The sequence below is a fragment of the Oreochromis aureus genome, linkage group 2 (genome assembly GCF_013358895.1).
Source record: "Oreochromis aureus strain Israel breed Guangdong linkage group 2, ZZ_aureus, whole genome shotgun sequence".
In the NCBI taxonomy this organism is placed as follows: Eukaryota; Metazoa; Chordata; class Actinopteri; order Cichliformes; family Cichlidae; genus Oreochromis; species Oreochromis aureus.
Window position 1 is genome coordinate 15,581,850 of NC_052943.1, and position 17,436 is coordinate 15,599,285.

Consider the following 17,436-nt stretch of genomic DNA (forward strand, 5'->3'; position numbering starts at 1 on the left):
TTGCATTTGCCTTACCTATGATACTACTACTGCTTTACCTTATGTTTATAATATTAAATATAGTTAAGATAAAACCACAAAGTTAAATACAAAAAAAAAAAAAAAAAAATTTGGAGTTACAGAACTCTTGTTAAATAAAACCAGTTTAATTGACCAAAACAAATTTTAAGGTTAAAGAACAAGTGAAAACGATCTGCAAGAAAAATAAATGGAGATAAATCACAAATTATCTTTTTTCCATTTTATTATTTTCTTTTAGATACACACTGAAGCAGAATTTTATATGTATGTATGTGTGTGTGTATATTACATTTTAAAAAGGACAAAATTTGTGAGTTCTGATCCTCCATATCGCTTTGCCTTCCATACAGTTATATGTAAATATTCACATCTTTGAATAAAAAATATATAATCAGTGTCTTACAAATAAAAACGCTGACCTTCTAAAAATGGCGCCTGGATAGACACGTTCCTTTTCCGGTTTTTGTCTACGTCAGTGTGACGAGTTACGCACGGACGTTCCATCAGTTGGCGAATGATAACAATAAACAACCCCGAAACAAGGGATACGCGAAGAGGACTTATCGCTGCGATTCGACACAAAGCTGGCGAAAATATGAGTTGAGACGGATACAGTCAGCTGGAGTAACGTCTCGAAAAGTATCGTGGGAGCTTCGTGGGTCCTGACACAAAGGATTTTGTAGTTTTTGTGTCCACCTTAGAGAGAACTAGAGTTACGGTATACCCCTTCCTTAGCCCCTTGTAGCTAGCTGTGGCTCATTCCTTGTTTTTGCACACTTTGTTTTAGTCTGTTATGCAGTTTCCAGAGGACTGTACTCGCACTCGTTCTCCTCCACCACCTCTTCGCTCCCTCTCCCTGCTCTCTCTGGCCCTATGTCTCGCTGGCTTTTCCCTTGGTCGGGCTCAATCAAGAAGCGGGCCTGTCGGTACCTTTTACAGCACTACCTCGGTCACTTTTTGCAGGAGCGATTGAGCCTCGATCAGCTGGGCTTGGACTTGTACAACGGCAGCGGTGTCATCAAGGATATCAACCTCGATGTCTGGGTGAGTTTTTAACGGTGAGGAGAAGGTGAACTTGGCATGCGAACAGCAGCCATCAAATGTTTTTGTCGGACTCGTGCTCCCTCGACTATTTCGCAACTGCGCTTGAATTCAACAACAATCTCCAGCGTCGGGCTCCCAGCCTAGGTCACATTTCTTCGAGGAAATCCACTCTCAGGAAACGCACCACTAGCTCACGAGTTTAGGTTTACCTCTGTCTGCATTCAGCATAAATATATTTGCCCATGGCACACTAACTATGCACTTCCTCAGCTTTATATGTCTACACCCAGAGTGATGAGGCAAATGTGAAACCGCATGTTTCCATTTTTTTGTTTTACTTTTACTTCTTAGCAGCTCCTTACTAACTGCCTCCTCTTTACAACAGGCGGTCAATGAGCTTTTGGAGTCCCTGGGGGCCCCTCTGGAGATAGTAGATGGCTTTGTGAGCAGCATAACGGTGACCATCCCTTGGCAGGCTCTCTTGACTGATCACTGCACCTTAGAGGTTTCTGGTCTTCAGATAACATGCCGACCCAAGTACCGGACCAGTAAGTTTACTTAAAGTCTATGTTCCTTTCATTGAGACACCGAACACGCCTCAGCCAGCAACTCAGGTTCTTATCATTTCTTAACATGCAAACCCAGTTTGACAAAATCAGTATAATTATTGCATCATTTATCTTCAAGGACACTGCAGAAAATGTAAAAACAGGATAAGAAAACATTCATTTGGTACTATTTATGTGAACAAGGACTGCAATAATTCTGCCATATACTTTCATATGTTTGAGTCTGACAGATATTAAACTAATGAGGCTTATTTGTGAATCCTTTCAGGTCCACATCTAGCTCAGGCTAAATCTTGTCTCATATGTGTAACTTAGACAGCATCTCACTAAAAAAAAAGAAATTAAAAGAATGGTAAATGGCCAAAGTACAGAAATCGCTCAATGCTCCCTGTTTGTTTGTCTTTTGCCATCAGGTGGGGGCTGGGACTCGCAAGGTTGGTCGTCCAGCATGACCTCCAGCATGCAGCTGGCTCAGGAGTGCCTAAAGGACCCCCCTGAGGCTTCAGAGGAGCCCCCTGCCCCACTGGAGGGGCTTGAGATGTTTGCACAGACTATTGAGACGGGTGAGTGAAAGCACTTTGTCTGCATGCCGATTGTCACTTGTCTAAAAGTGATAGTTGGCATGCAGACAAAAGAACTTCCACGGCAACGGGTAAAAAGTCAAGCGTTCTCAAGAACTCCCACAAACCATCACAGTTATGATCACTTTGGAGTACAGTACTTTCCATCCATTCCCCAGGAAACCTCTTCCCCCAAGAAACCAAAGTGAGAAAAATGTACAAATAAAAATATAAAGTCATAACATTTTATTTACTTTATTGGCCTAATTTATCTGCTCTTTTTTGCTTTGAGTGTTTCATGTGTTACATGTATTTAAAGTCACACTCGTTTCTCTCATCACCCTTATCTCCCCTGCTGTCACTGTGTGTGTGAGAGGGGCATCAAACAAAACAGAGTGCAGTAAGGTGGGGATTAGTCTTTGTTGCAGACACAGACAGGTGCAGACACCACTGACCAGTGCTCATTCCTGTAATAGTCCTTTGAAGGGCGCATGCGTAGTTGGGTCGAGTCCATAAAAAAGGCAGGCATGCAGATTTTTTGCATGAAGCGTCTCGCTCATTGTCTGTTGATAAAATTAACGCAACCGAGACACAAGTTGACCCTAGCACACTTGCAGATGAAGAAACTGCGACACATATTATCTGAGGCCAGACAGGGAGAAATTAAGGTAGGTTGGCTGCAACTTACAATAAGCTGTACTTCATGTGTATCGGATGGTTCAGTGACCAACATAAACACACAGAGGGATGAACTTTAACGCTCACTTTGTTTCAAAACACATAACACTTATTGACACTCTCATATTTCATTTTGCATGGAAAAGAACCATAAAACTAGCCAAAGTTGTTGTTGTGTTGTTTTGTTTTGTTTTCTGTAAGAAAGGGGGAAAGCATCATTGGTAGCCTCATGGTGGTGTTGACATGTCTCAGCTTTGACATTTCAACCAATTATAGTTTAAACTATGTATTTTTAACTATTTATGATGTATCTTCCCGATTATCCCTCCAACTCGGAAAAGCCATCTCTGTGACAGCCTCCTTCTGTATATTACCATTGCTCAGTTACTCCTGGCTGTTACCCATCATCCCATGGTTCATTTCCTACTTTGGAGGTTGAAAGGGGCTTTTGTTCATCTTTACCAAACCTCCTGATGTTACCTAAATTAGAGGCTCCTCAGCAATGTAGATGTTTCTTTGGAAAAAGAAAAGAAAAAGGAAACAGGATTCTGGAGGTTTACATAAATATAATATAGGGCATGCTACAGGTCAACAGTTTCACTGCACACTTGTTCTATCTATTCTGGGCGGCCCATCCCTGCTAAGTGACGTCCTCTGGCTTCCTGCAGACTGGATTTACTCGGGAGATTATATTATTGTGAGAGATGGGGAATCTGTTCATTTACATCCAGCATGCTTATAGGTTGGTGTAACTAATGAGAAAAAATAAAAAAAAATATTAGGTAAATTTGAAATGGAACAGATTTAAAGACCTATGATCTGCTCACAGTTGGCCACCTTAATTTACAATTTCTCCACATTGGTGTGGTTCTTTTTTTATGTTTGTTTAGTTGTTTGTTTATGTAGTTATCCTTTACTCCATTACTGATAAGTATTCTTTTGGCCTACAGTAGTGTCCAGAAGGCCAGTGAGCCACCCCTCATTTTCTATTTTGTGAGGAAAGTGAGATGCTAGTTGCTACTATTTATTGAAACATGTCCAAACATATGTGAAAATAAAGTATATAAGAAAAATACATTTCTAATTAGTTTGAAAGTTAATATTGGGTGTGAACACCTTCTTCATCACACCCTGAACTCTCTTAGGCAAGCTTTCTGATAATTTCTTAAGTAATCTTCAGGAATAGTTGTCTAGGGTTCTTAAAGGACATTCAAAGTGATTCTTTGGCTGGCTTTTTGCTCTGTTCTCTCTTAAGACGACCCCACACTGCTTCAATAATGTTGAGGTCGATGCTCTAGGACAGGGGACTCGAACTCCAGGCCTCAAGGGCCGGTGTCCTGCAGGTTTTAGATAGCAACCTGGGTCAACACACCTGAATCAAATGACTAGTTCATTTTCCAGGCCTCTGGAGAACTTCAAGACATGTTGAGGAGGTAATTTAGCCATTTAAATCAGCTGTGTTGGATCAAGGACATATTTAAACCCTACAGGACACCGGCCCTCGAGGCCTGGAGTTCGAGACCCTTGCTCTAGGGCAGGGGTGGGCAATCTCAGTCCACGAGGGCCGGTGTCCCTGCAGGTTTTAGATGTGTCCTCGAACCAACACAGCTGATTTAAATGGCTAAATTAGCTCCTCAACATGTCCTGAAGTTCTCCAGAGGCGTGGTAACAAACTAATCATGTGATTCAAGTGTGTTGACCCAAGGTGAGATCTAAAACCTGCAGGGACACCGGCCCTCTTGGACTGAGATTGCCCACCCCTGCTCTAGGGATTATAACTGATTGTGTTTGATTGTGGGGGGGTTTCTATCCAGGTATGCAGTTACTACATGATCAGTATGTTTGGCATCACTGGCATGATGAAAAATCAAGCTGTTGCCAATCAGATGCGTTCCAGATAGTATTGCATGGTGAATCAAAATCTCACAGTACTTTTCTGAATTCAAAATTTCATCAATTCTGAAAAGATCTCCAACACCACCAGCTCAAATGCACCCCAAACCATGACTCTCAACTGTGATGGCTATAAACCACGGGTGGGGAACTCCAGGCCTCAAGGGCTGGTGTCCTGCAGGTTTTAGATATGTCCTTGATCCAACACAGCTGATTTTAAATGGCTAAATTACCTCTTCAACATGTCTTGAAGTTCTCCAGAGGCCTGGTAATGAACTAGTCATTTGATTTAGCTGTCTTTACCCAGGGTGATAACCACACAGGTCCTTGAGGCCTGGAGTTCCCCACCCCTGCTGTAAACATTTACATTAGTACCTCTCTCCTGATCTCTTCCGGACATACTGACAGTGATTTGAAAATCACTCTGTAAGACCCGTTACTGATTCTAGTGACAGTCAAGTTCTTGTGTTTTCCTTCTATAACAATGGCTTCTTAACAGCCATCCTTCTACTGAGACCATTTCTGATGAGGCTTTGTTGAACAATAGATGGATCAACTGAAGGTCCAGATGTATCTCTCCGCTCCTCTATCAGCACTTTGCTAGATTTTTGCCTAATTTCTTAAAGACACAACTTTGAGATACTGTTCACCTGCTGTAGATTATTTTTAGGCCTGTTACTTCTTCTTTTATCCACTACTTATCGTTTCCATATTTTTATTTTTATTTTTTTTATTTATTTTTTTTTTTATTTTTATTTTTTTAAAGACACACTGCACGACATGGTGTGATATGCCAACTTTTCAGCGAATAGCTCTTTGGGAACCACGTTGTTGGTGCAAAAGTATCATTTTATGTGAGTCAAACTGTGTTGTCTGGCATTCATAGAGTCAGCTAAAGAAAGGGGAAGAAAGTTATGTGCTTTTGAAACAGGCTGCTACTAACAAGCGTTTAGAAGGCCTGGAGAACTATTGCTCAAGACCACTTTGATAATTAGAAGAAATTGTGGCTCCTTGAAAGCATAGAGAAATTAAAGGTGGCTCAAGAACATGACTCTGTGTTTTTACATTTTTTTAATATAATCGAACAACACACACACACACACACACACACACACACACACACACACACACACACACACACACACATAGTGTTACACAGTACAAGTGAGTTGTTCGACATTTATAATGTGCTATCAAACAGCATTAATGTTTGGTCATGGATTTTTTTTTTTTCATTTCCCAATAACTTTACAGTGCCCCTATTATACTTCTACTTCTTTTCCATAATGTAGTTTACTGTTACAATGGTGACTGCTCATATTAAATATGATTGATGTTTCAGATAAGGAGGCCGTTGTTTGTACAGGTAATTCTTTCTCTGTTTGATCAGTTTCAGGCAGTACTTTCTGTTTTCTACTTGGCTCTTGGCTCTTGGCTTTGATGCCAATGAGAGGTTATATCCTTAATATTGTCATCTTGGGCACACAGCTCTGTAATTCCACCAAGCTGCTGTTCAAATCTTTTGCTTCCAAAACTTTTAATTTCCTTACAAGAAAACATGTCAGTTCAACTTTGTTTCACTTCACATTTTTCCATGGTTGTTCATGCCCCATCTGAATTGGCTTTATTCCCCACCACTGGGGCCTCCACCATGGTTTGATATCCACTGTTTTAAAGGGAGGTGAATCAGAGCCTCTTGTTTACAACGGTTAGCTCTGACCTTGACAAGTCAGAATTTACCTTCATCCAGCTTTAACTGAGCAGATGTGCTTCAGGGAGACAGTAGAGACAATGTTAATGTACAAATTAGATCCTAGCACTCAGAGCAAAGCAGAACTCATGTAAGAGATCGGTGCTAATGAACCTCTGCATATCTGTTGTGTCGTCTGTTTTTGCAGTCCTTCGTCGCATTAAAGTCACCTTTCTAGACACTATCGTCCGCATTGAGCACCAGCCCCTGGACCTGGAAACAGGCGTTGCCTTAGAAGTGCACATTAAAAGGTGAGTTCCTGCTTCCTTTTCCCTGGTGGAAAAAGAGCTGCGAACAGGAAAAACTAGGCTTCGTTTTCACTGAAGGTTATTTTACATACTTAGTTACAGCCTCATTGATACTACAGTTGAGTAGTAACAACATTTTCAGTAGTAATGGAAACACCTTTAAAGACATAAATGTATACCTTGTGCTTCAGTAGTTCATCTGAAGTAACTTTACGTGCCTTTTAGGGTCACATTGTCTTCATTCAGTGTATTAAAGAGAGCAATATGAGTATGTGTGTTTATTTTTCTATATTTACATTCACTAGAAATTCATGAAATTTGCAAATGAAATAATAGTAGACTTACTTGGAACTGATGGTTAAGTGGGAAATTACGCCGTAGCTATGTTATAGCTGCAAACCCCTCTGAAACCCTATGCTGTAACCTGGCGTGCACTTTGATGTGTAGCGGTACAACACAGCCGGTGTGATTGGTCTGTTCAGTGCTGTTGATACCTCCTGTGCACTTCTTGCAACTTTTTCTTCCCTAGATTTGCATTTATCAGTGAGAGAATAATAATCATAGCACCCGTTTAAGGACTCACAAATGTCAGCAGTTTCACAGAAGGTGATAGCTGAAACGATCAGAATGGATGTGGAGGAATGAACAAGAAAAACTTGAGGGACAAAACTGACCACAACAAAGAGTGTATGCCCAGGCACATGAAAGATTGGGACACAACCACAAGGTTATTAACACATAGTGCACCAGCACAAGGATAAATGGTGGCAACAGTGTCGGCCGCTTCCAGAGTTACATCGTAGGTTCTACAAAGATTCCCCACAGAAGTCAGAAATCAGGCCCTATAATCGTAATCCGCAGCTTTCAGAAAGCTCCAAATGTGTTCACCAATAGTGTCATATTTTAACCTTATATCTAACTGTTACAGAAATGCATCGCTTATTAATATCAAATGTCCTTTCTCTTGCATTTAAAATGTGGCTGCATGTGCTTTGCATTCCACTAAAATGTGTGCAGAAGTTGTGAAATGATGTCTTGAATAGTCACTGATTTTGGTTTTCAGGGCTGGATGTTTATTTTTAGGGATTAAAACGTTATGGTGTTGGTTTTACTTACTAGCTTTGCATTTCAGAAATGTAAAATATTTTACATTTAGTTTGAAAAAGTGGCCAAAAGTGACCTGCAGTCATTGCAGGTGGAAAATTGTATCAGATGACATTTGTGTGGGCTAATAATATCAGCTAACAGATGTATCTTTTGGGCTGTAGCGTTATAATATGAGCCATTGTCACAAGGATATAAATGCTCTCAGCACAAACTCCTTGGTGGATAGAAACTCAAACAGAAACTCTATGTGAAGCACAGCATGCTCACATTTTTCTGTGATTACCAAAATGGAGGCCAGGTCTTCTCTAATCATCAGCTGCTAAGCACGAGAGGCCTGTTCTGTTTATGAGCTTGCACTCCGTGGCCTCAGTGTGAAGCACATTTGAAACATTACCAGTATTCTGCTGAACAGTGGCTACAGATAACTGCGGCCTATGCTTGAGGTGTTGTCAATAATAGAGTGTCTGTGACCGTGACATTCATTGATGACTATGGACACTGATGAGTCACTGATGCTGTGTATGAAACACCACAATTATATAGAGAGAGAGCTGTTCCTAATGGTTTGATGTATTCGTGCTACATTGTTGACATAACATTGGAACCATTTCCAACTGCAGTAGTCAAGCATGGTTAAATCAAATGCACTAAACCTAGTTTAAAGCATAAAATACTCTTTCTGTTTTATTATTACAAGGTAGCTACAAATGACCCCAATTTTATATTTTCAGATAGATCTTATAACTTAAAAAAAAAATCCTTAATCCAAGCCTAAGAAGACAGGAGAGGATGTAAATTGTCATAATCAAGAAAGTGCTTTTAGCTCTCAGGCTCCTTTCATCCTGGCTGGACTTTAAATGGGATAAATCACAGTACTTATTAAATTATTTAAACTATAGTTGCTAATATTTCTTTGACAGTCGCAAGTTATTATCTGAAAAGGAAGGTAAAACATTACTTTAAATAGACTTGGATTACAGTATGGTCATTTTTTAAACTTCAATGCCCTGCACACTTCTGACTCTAAACCTACATCCTTTCTGTGTCCCTCATATGTCATGACGTTATTGGCATTTTGCTGTGAGACTGATGACTCTCTGTTTTCCTGGCATATTGACAAAGCTGCACAGGTTGTGCTTTGCTGATCTGTGATCAGAGACCACAGGGGCTGAACTGATTCAGGTCAAGTGAGGCATGTTACACATGCAGTGTTTATTAAACAGGAGCTTCTGCTTCAGCTGTTCTGGTGCTGAAGGCACTGATCGTGTAAGCGTGTATTTCTGGTCAGAATATTACGTTAGTTATCACCATGCCATTAATTACACGACTGATGTTTTGTCACATTGAAACCAGTTTGCAGGTGTATTGTCTTCCTCTGTTTCCACCGTTATTTTCTCCTCACTTAAATTTGCCGTTAGCAATAAATGGTGTGCGTTTCTGATTTTGCCATACTGTTCAAGGCTGGAGTATTTCGACGAGGCAGTGCGAGATCCAGCCAGCCAGACTGCCGTGCCTGTCGACATCCACCAGCCACCCGCCTTCCTGCACAAGATCCTCCAGCTGAGCGCTGTTCAGCTATTCTATGATAGCAATGGCATAGTACAGGTGATGGAGACCACGGTGCCTCAGATTTCTGTATCTTTTCTATTTTATTTTCTTTATTTCTTTTACCTTTTGATTTTTTTTTTTGTGCAACATTGTTTTTAGTTTCCATTTGGAATACAAGTAATCAGACTAACAAATGTGAAGAGCTGTGGGGACACGTTGGAGATATAACACAGGCATGATCTGCTGATGTTTAAACTGAGACTATAAGATCAGTTCAGACAATCTGACTTGAGAAAGTCTGCAGCTTTTTAAAAATGTCTGATTTCAGTAGGATACTTTTTAGGTTACAGCTTTACAAACAGGATGATTTGTCTTTTCTTATGTGAAGTGTTGTCAGAAAATAATGTATTAAAGTACAACTTCCATAATAATGGTATGTGATACCTAGGGAGGACAAAGTGGTGTGGATCTGCTTTTTCTTTAGAACAGAATTATAATTTACAAGTGGCATTGTGTGAAGAAGAAAATGTTTCTGGCTTTCATCTCTGTCTTCATTTGTCTTCATTTGACAGGGTCCTCCCGAGGAGGAACACACAGATTCAGCCATGGCTAGTGAGGGAGAGGAAGGTGAAGGCGATGATGATAAGGAGGAGGAGGAGGAAGGGGAGAAGGCAAAGCCACAAGTTGCCCCTCTATCTCAGCCGCTCCTCATAGGAAGCTGCTCCGGTTTCATTGAGACCACCGTCAAGATCAAACAGAACGACATGCTGCCCGGACCAAAGGTGCGCGCAGCTCTCTCATGCACACCAAGAAATGCAAAGAAACTACTGTCTCAGGCTGACTTCTCTCTCTTTTCTTTCTCAGCTGGAGTTGGATGGGAAAGTGGGCTGTGTCCACATGCTGCTGTCTCCTGATCAAATAACCCATCTGACAGACCTGCTGGCAGCCCTCTGTATAGACACTGGTACAGAAAAACAGGCAGTGTGATATAAACTAATGCATGGCCAGTTTTATGATTATGATTATGCCATGACCTAAAATAGTCTGTACCTGTATAATTTAAAGAATGGCATTTTTGTCAGCTGACTCTAGGTGAAAGCAGGAGACTGGTTGAAGCACAGTTAGGTAATTGGGGGTATAGTAACATGAATAAATGATTTTAAAATTAAAGATTTCTCTGTTTCCCCTTTATGGTCATGTAGGTTAAAAAGTATTGCCCTCGCTCATAATATTACACCTAAAATGTATCCATTCATTCTCTGAACCATAAAGTAGTACGGGGCTCACAAATTCAAGCAGTACATTGTACAGCCCCATGATGTGATAACATCTCTGTCCTTAAACACCTAGACTAGTCTGGCTTCTCCCGCTACAGCCTGGAGCTAAACAGTAATGTCACAGATATTTTTAAACGCCTCCTAAATGTGAGGTTATACACATGGTCTGTTTTCCTTTGAACCATTTTAATCAGATATTCTTTCTCTATTACCCAGAGCCAGAGACCAAGTGCGGCGGAGTTCACAGTCGTCCGTTAGACTCGGATGACCTGCGAATGATTGAGGAAGACCTCGGTAAGCAGCTCGGCTCCAGTCCCAGAGACGATGAGTGGGAAACTGAGCCTGACCTCGAGTCCTTTGTCACCGGCATGGAGAATGGAGGTACACGGATCAGTACAACACCTCTTATACTGTGTCTACTTCAAATGCATTTTAACATCAGCAGGATTGTTAAGAATCTGCATATTTAAATTGTGAAGCATGAGTTGATTTTTCTTTTTTTTTTGGATAGTAAATGGTGTTGGTTCCTAATATCTTAGCTCACAATTAATACACAGTTACCTTTGATAGTGTTATTTAAAGGAGATACAGGACACCAGTGTGAGTAGTCTGGTATTTTAATTTTATGTCCTGTTCCTGAAGGTGTGTAAAACTGCTGCTCCTTTTCTTACAGGAACATGACGTGAAGAAGTGTTTGTTCACATTTCAGTAATTAATCACTCAGTATGTGTGTGTGTGTGTGTGTTTTCCTGCAGAAATGTTTTACTCTATGGGTCCTGCTGGGATGACTAGCAGTGTGACATCTGTCCGCTCCAGCAGTGAGCTGTCAGACAGCGACATGGAGTCTTCCACACACAGTCTAGCCAGCTTCACACAGCCGGGATCGCTGTCTGCACAGGTACACCATGTGTGTGCGCGTGCGTGCGCATGTTTAAATTTCTAACAGATGCCTGAATGTTCTAAGTTCCAAAAACTGTCAGAATAAATTTCTGGTTGATCTGTATTTGTATCGTGTGCTCATGCCATGAAAGGTATTAAAGATATCTAATATGATTTTTTTTTTTTTTTAACAATTATTTCATTTATTTTATTTTGGGCATTTCACAGTTGTTAACAAATGCGAAAATGTGTTTTAGCACCAAGTGCAAGCACAAAGTTTTGTATGTTCAAGAATAGCATGCATTAAACGGGAATTTGTAAATCTTCTTGTTTTCACTTTGACCTTTCCTGCCAGGGCATCATGAATTGTCCCAGGAGATATCCTGTTGCTGGCTATCTATCTAGTCTACCCCAGGCCAGCGGCCGCAGTAGAGGTAATGTGGAGTGCTAAGTAATGGGTTTATGTTGGGAAGAGGGACAGGTGGGATATGTGTAAAATGATTTGGGTGAAACTACACAGTTGTACATTTTCCTAGCACAGCCAGAGCTATTTGTCCGGCCAGAGGACTGAACAGTTTGGTTGAAACTCACGCTCTACCTGAATACTTCAGGAAAAATGTGCTGCTATTGATTCAGGAAGCTTGAATCTTTCCAGCTTCACAAAAGCCACAAAGTTATTGATTTTTCAGTATTTTCAAGTCTTACTCTTCAATTTGCCTTTGCTATTAAAGGAGCTGAAGTGGTGAAGTAAAAATAACTAAGTCAGGGAGCATCTAATTGGTCTACCTGCAGACATACACCCTGAATTGGGTCACCAGGTTTGCATATAGGCTGTGTTTAATGGACAGTCTTGGAACTTTAGATGACCACAAAAAGCTTGCATGTCTGATATTTATACATAAAAAAAAGTTTGATTTTCAGGCAAGTTACTAGAATTTTCTGGGAGAAACGGCAAAAGAGAAGGGTGCCAGAAGATGGTGTTAAAATAAGGGAGTCCTGGCATTTGTGCCTATAGAAGAATCAGGAGATCTAATATAACAAGTGTCATGATTGCACTTAGTAATAGAAGCAGTGTCTTAACACTATGACACCTAAATGTAAAGCAAATTTAATTTACTTAGATCCTTATATTAAGCAAGAAAGCCTGCCCATGCTTTGTCTGTATGCTGAACTCTCATCTTTGCAGGACGATCACACAGCGGCCAGGCAGAGCAGCTGAAGCCTGACGCGTTGCTGCGACTGACCCTTGGCGGACTCACTCTAACCCTTCTGCAGGAGGATCCGCAACCCTCCAGGGCTGACGGAGCCTCGTCATTGGCTCAGGTGTCTAAGGTGTTTTTCAAGGAGCTGAGCGCCTTCAAGGATAGCATGTTCAGTGAAAGAGACTTCCATCAACTGAGAGGCGGATTCGCCAAAGCCTGCCCACACTCAAATCTCAGGTTGAAAAATACACACATACTTTGTCTTTATTGGAGTTTTGCATGGAAGGAGATAGAAAAATACACTTTGATAATCAGGTGCTTGTGATTGATCATTGGATGATAGTTATATTATATGTAGTTATAAGTACTACAAACATTAATGAAGTTAGTCTGTAGGTATTGAGGAGGATGCAGATGTTTTTGCGTTTTTTTTCTCCTTTTTTCGAACTTTTTGTTGGTCCTGCTTCCATCCTCTCTCTCAAATTCCATTCACACACAGGTGGTCAAGTTTTCCCATTGAGACCAAGAGTTTGTTTCTCTTTATCGTTCTCATTGCAGATTAACAGGAGCAGCGGTGCAGGTCACCTGTGAGATGCGGAGTGGGAGACGCCAAAACAGGGCTGTGACCTCTGACCTTTCCTTCAGCAGACTGGAGCTGTTAGAGTGCCTCTGGGAGGACGGAAAGCCGGAGTACTGTGAGGTAGATCATCTCTCTGTCAGTCTGTCAAGCTTTTTTTAAAAATAAACAAAAAAAACAGGCAGTGTTCACACTGTAAAGGTGAAAGCTTGTCTCTGTGCTGAGAATTTAATTTTGTGAAGCATTCACATTAAAGTCAGTGTTTGCACAGTCCAAAGTAAGTTATTTCATAAGAGCTTAACAAACATCAATATTTAAGGTTTTGAGAAGTGGCTGTTCAGACTAAAGTTATTGTAAAATAAATGAAAAGTGACTTAAATTAGAGTTGAAAATGTCAGATAAGAATTTCACCTTTAAGATGACCTTTCCCTATTGTCTGGAAGTGGTATATTTGTTGCTTCTTTACCACCCCAAGGGAAAAACTACAAATCCAGTCTCAACTCTCCTTTGGGTTTCTCTTTTCAGTTGCTTCAGTTCCAGAAAGCTGGTCTGTTCACAGTTGGAGCTGCAGCCAGACCGTGTGCCCAGTTACACTACAGCCTCACTGAAAAACGCCTGCGTAAGGTAAGCGTTTCTAAACACACGGCCCAGTCTTTTCGACTAGTCCGCTGACTTAGCCTCTCAAATTGCAAATTATTCTGGGTTTACATTGGAGCCAGGATACCCTGATGGTGGTTATTCAGTTCAAGACTTCCTGTTCTGTTCACCCATCATCATTTACAAAATATACATTTTAAAAGGAGTGTATCAGGTAAAGTAAAAGTTAAAGGTATATCTTCTAATAATAAAGTGCAGTTCACCTTTTAATCACCAAGCCACAGTGTGCTCAGAAATATTTTCAGAAATGGTTTAATGGTTCCATAATGAGTTTTACTGTAAACAAATATAAGTTATATTTATGGTTGCAGATTGGCACCAAAATGATTTCTATGTATTTTTCCCAGTGCCAGCTGAGGTTAAAACAGTATAGGTTTGACTCAGACTCCTAGCCAAAATTAGTGTTTGCAATGGAGAGGATACACGTGACAAGAAGCAGTTGCATGAAAATGTGAACTCCAGGAAGGACATTTTGATAGTTTAAAAAGAAAAGCATTAAGTATTTGTTTCTTACTGTTTTATTAAGAAAGATTTTCCTTCTTTTTTCAGGTCATATTAAATAAAAATAGATATTTGTGACAAAACAAAACTTTACCCTTTAGCTTTTTATGCCTTAAAATACTGAAAAGTTCAAGTAATTTTTTTTTTATCTTTAATAGCTATATCCTGAAAAATCTGTACGGTAACATTTCCAGTATTTATATATGCAGATTTTTATGAAGCTCTTCAGAAGGATTGACCACTAAAAGGCTTATAGTTTAGTTTAGCTATTCAAACATGCATAATCAACCAAACATTATGTCAAAAACTTATGTGAGAATAACAACAATTTCTTTTTTCTTTAACCTGTTGTGTGTTCATGTGTTTCTGCAGGGCAAGCAGCAGGTGTTGCGGCGGAGCAGCGTTGTGCGAGTGGAGCTGGCTGAGCTTAGTGCCGAACTGGATCTGGACATCCTCAGCCGCCTGAGGAGCCTCAGCAAAGCCTTCAGCTACTGTCCCAACCAGACACCTGGACCAGGACTCGTACAGGTCAGTGGAATAGATTTATTCTGTGAAAACAATAAATGAGGTCACCCAGAGAGTCAGCTGTGTATCGTGTCTTAGGTCCAGACCATACAGAGAGACCTGCTGTTAAAAAAAATCACTCACAGTTACTGGATCTGAGGGGATACTTAATCTTGACATCATTAAAGGCTATAGAGTTTATAATTATAGTAATATGTTGGTAATACAAGCCACTGAGGCTCAACCGTTTCCTCCTACTTTCCTCTCAGACTCACAGCACCGAGCTCAGCTCCTCCTTCACCCTCCTGTCGCCTCACGCCGTCCTCAGACTTCGTTTCCCCATACCTGACCTGCGGCCCCTCCCAAAGCGTCGGCCTCCGACCCAGAGGGCGGTGCGGCAGGAGACCTTGGTGTTGGAGATGACAGAGTTTGAGCTGAAACACCAGGAGGCCCCAGACCTGCAAAATGAGCAGACTACACCGGGACAGCCGTGGGCCCCCTGCCTCACCCAGCTGCTGGAGGCCTCCTTCACCGACCTGCACGGTGGGAACACACACAAGTAGTTGTTGCTACTCAGTGAAGATTCATGACAGGAGGAACCAAAGCTAGATGACCAGAGTACTGACCACTGTTTAGCAAAGACGGTCCGATGTACTTTTAGTGTTAAATTTCTAGTTATTAGTGACTTCTGGAAACAATAAACTATAACTTTAATCTTAAATTAGCGTTATATTTTTTAAAAAAAAGAGAGACCTGTGTCTTTCTGTACATAAAGTTAAGTTGTATATAAGTGTCTTTTATAATGAATGCAGACATTTTCATATCTGGCGTTTTATATTGATGTACCCATCCAAGTTGTGTTTTTACCGGCTTGGTTTCTAAGATTATAGTTTAGTTAATAATTCCTTTAGTCTGATATTTAGAACTGTTTAATTTCCCAATGTCTTGTGTCTCACCAGGGTCATATGAGGGCTGGGAGGGAAGCTCTTTCCCTTGTATCAGAGTGAGGAAGAACCGGGACACTCTGCCCAGGTCAGTCCTTCTCAGTGGATCAGTGATTCATAAAAGGAGTCACAGACTCCGTCTTATGATGGTCAGTTGTCTCTTGAGTGGCAACACTCAAGAGCAAAGCTGACTTTCTTCATCATTCCTTCTCATCACTCATAATCAGCTTTCCTCACGTCTTTGTAAACAGGATATCAGTGCGTGTGCGAGGAGGTGAGGCTCAGGGCCCAGCAGCTGGTCTGAGTGGCATGAACCCGGGCCTCATCAGGGACCTTGGTGCCGCCTTCTTTGAAAGTCACTGTGAATTCAACGACAAAACGAGCTCTCCTTTTTCCTCCAACCGCACCATGTTTGAGACTGAGGAGGTGTGCTGACACAGAAAAACGTGACACATACCAGTTTATAAACCATCTCAGCCATCCATGTTCCTCCTTGCCTCACCTCTCCTCCACGTGTGTTTTAGATGGTGATTCCAGCCGACCCAGAGGAGATGCGTCAGTTTCAGGAGCAGTGTGTGGCTCAGTGTCAGTGTGCTGTGGACATCAGCATGCCACTAGCTTATATCCTGCTCCCCAGCAAACAGGCCTTCCAGAGCATCTATAACAGGTATGTAAAGAGTATCACAAGTCCATTGTTTGCCCTCCCAGCTTAGAATAATCCAGGTGTCCTTAAAAAATATGGACTCTACTTTTTTAAACTCATAAGTTTAATATTCAAAATACAAACAACTCTTATAAAGTCTTACAGATGCACTCTACCTGCCTTGACACACAGAAGATTCTGCTAGTTTTAGGTGTTAATAGTGTTCAGTGCTGGATACATTTAAAAGTAACTTAATACATAACATGTTACTGCTGATAAAAAGTTATGTTGCATCATTACTTATACTGTAGATGAAAGTAACTCATTAAAGTACTTTTGCATCACCAGAGATAAACTTGCTCCTACAATTAGCTCACGAGTGCTGGTTACATGTGCAGAGGGAGTCCAGCCCGAGCGTACTGACTTTAGCTGATTGTGTAGCGAGTTCATACTGGTAGCGTTTCTTCCACCACATAACCCGAAACGAGCTCCTTCATTTCCCTCTGAGTGTCTCGGAGCTGTACTGTTAACGCCATTCTCCGTCTTTGAGGTGGTCGTGTCAAACTGGCTTTGCTTGTTATATTAATATCTCTTCCAGCTTTTTTCCTATTTTCATCCTTATTTTGGTCGTAAAAAAATTAGGACTAACAGTAATTTTCCCTCACCCGTCCCTCTGTCCACAAGGATCAATAATGATCTGTTGATGTGGGAGCCTCCCCCACCTCCTCCCCCCTCAGCCCACAGCCCCGACCACAGTCGCCATCACCAGGACGAGTTCCAGCTCTGCAAGTCAGCCTTTAGACTGGGTGAGTTTGGCTCATTTGATGGAAAAAC

At 41.1% G+C, this 17,436-nt stretch overlaps 1 protein-coding gene across 1 annotated transcript in view; it reads left to right on the plus strand.

The window, feature by feature from the left end:
- Positions 1-513: 513 nt before the first annotated feature.
- Positions 514-17,436, plus strand: part of atg2a (autophagy related 2A) — a 29,343-nt gene continuing 12,420 nt past the window's right edge. Inside the window, exons 1-19 of the mRNA XM_031749127.2 lie at positions 514-1,065; positions 1,451-1,613; positions 2,048-2,197; positions 6,664-6,766; positions 9,331-9,475; positions 9,991-10,200; positions 10,283-10,382; positions 10,912-11,076; positions 11,451-11,593; positions 11,930-12,008; positions 12,761-13,013; positions 13,335-13,476; positions 13,879-13,977; positions 14,884-15,039; positions 15,285-15,558; positions 15,975-16,047; positions 16,211-16,385; positions 16,484-16,626; positions 17,287-17,408. Of these exons, the coding sequence (XP_031604987.1) occupies positions 895-1,065; positions 1,451-1,613; positions 2,048-2,197; positions 6,664-6,766; positions 9,331-9,475; positions 9,991-10,200; positions 10,283-10,382; positions 10,912-11,076; positions 11,451-11,593; positions 11,930-12,008; positions 12,761-13,013; positions 13,335-13,476; positions 13,879-13,977; positions 14,884-15,039; positions 15,285-15,558; positions 15,975-16,047; positions 16,211-16,385; positions 16,484-16,626; positions 17,287-17,408 (2,866 nt within the window). The 5' untranslated portion in view covers positions 514-894. The remainder of the gene's footprint in view (positions 1,066-1,450; positions 1,614-2,047; positions 2,198-6,663; positions 6,767-9,330; positions 9,476-9,990; positions 10,201-10,282; positions 10,383-10,911; positions 11,077-11,450; positions 11,594-11,929; positions 12,009-12,760; positions 13,014-13,334; positions 13,477-13,878; positions 13,978-14,883; positions 15,040-15,284; positions 15,559-15,974; positions 16,048-16,210; positions 16,386-16,483; positions 16,627-17,286; positions 17,409-17,436) is intronic.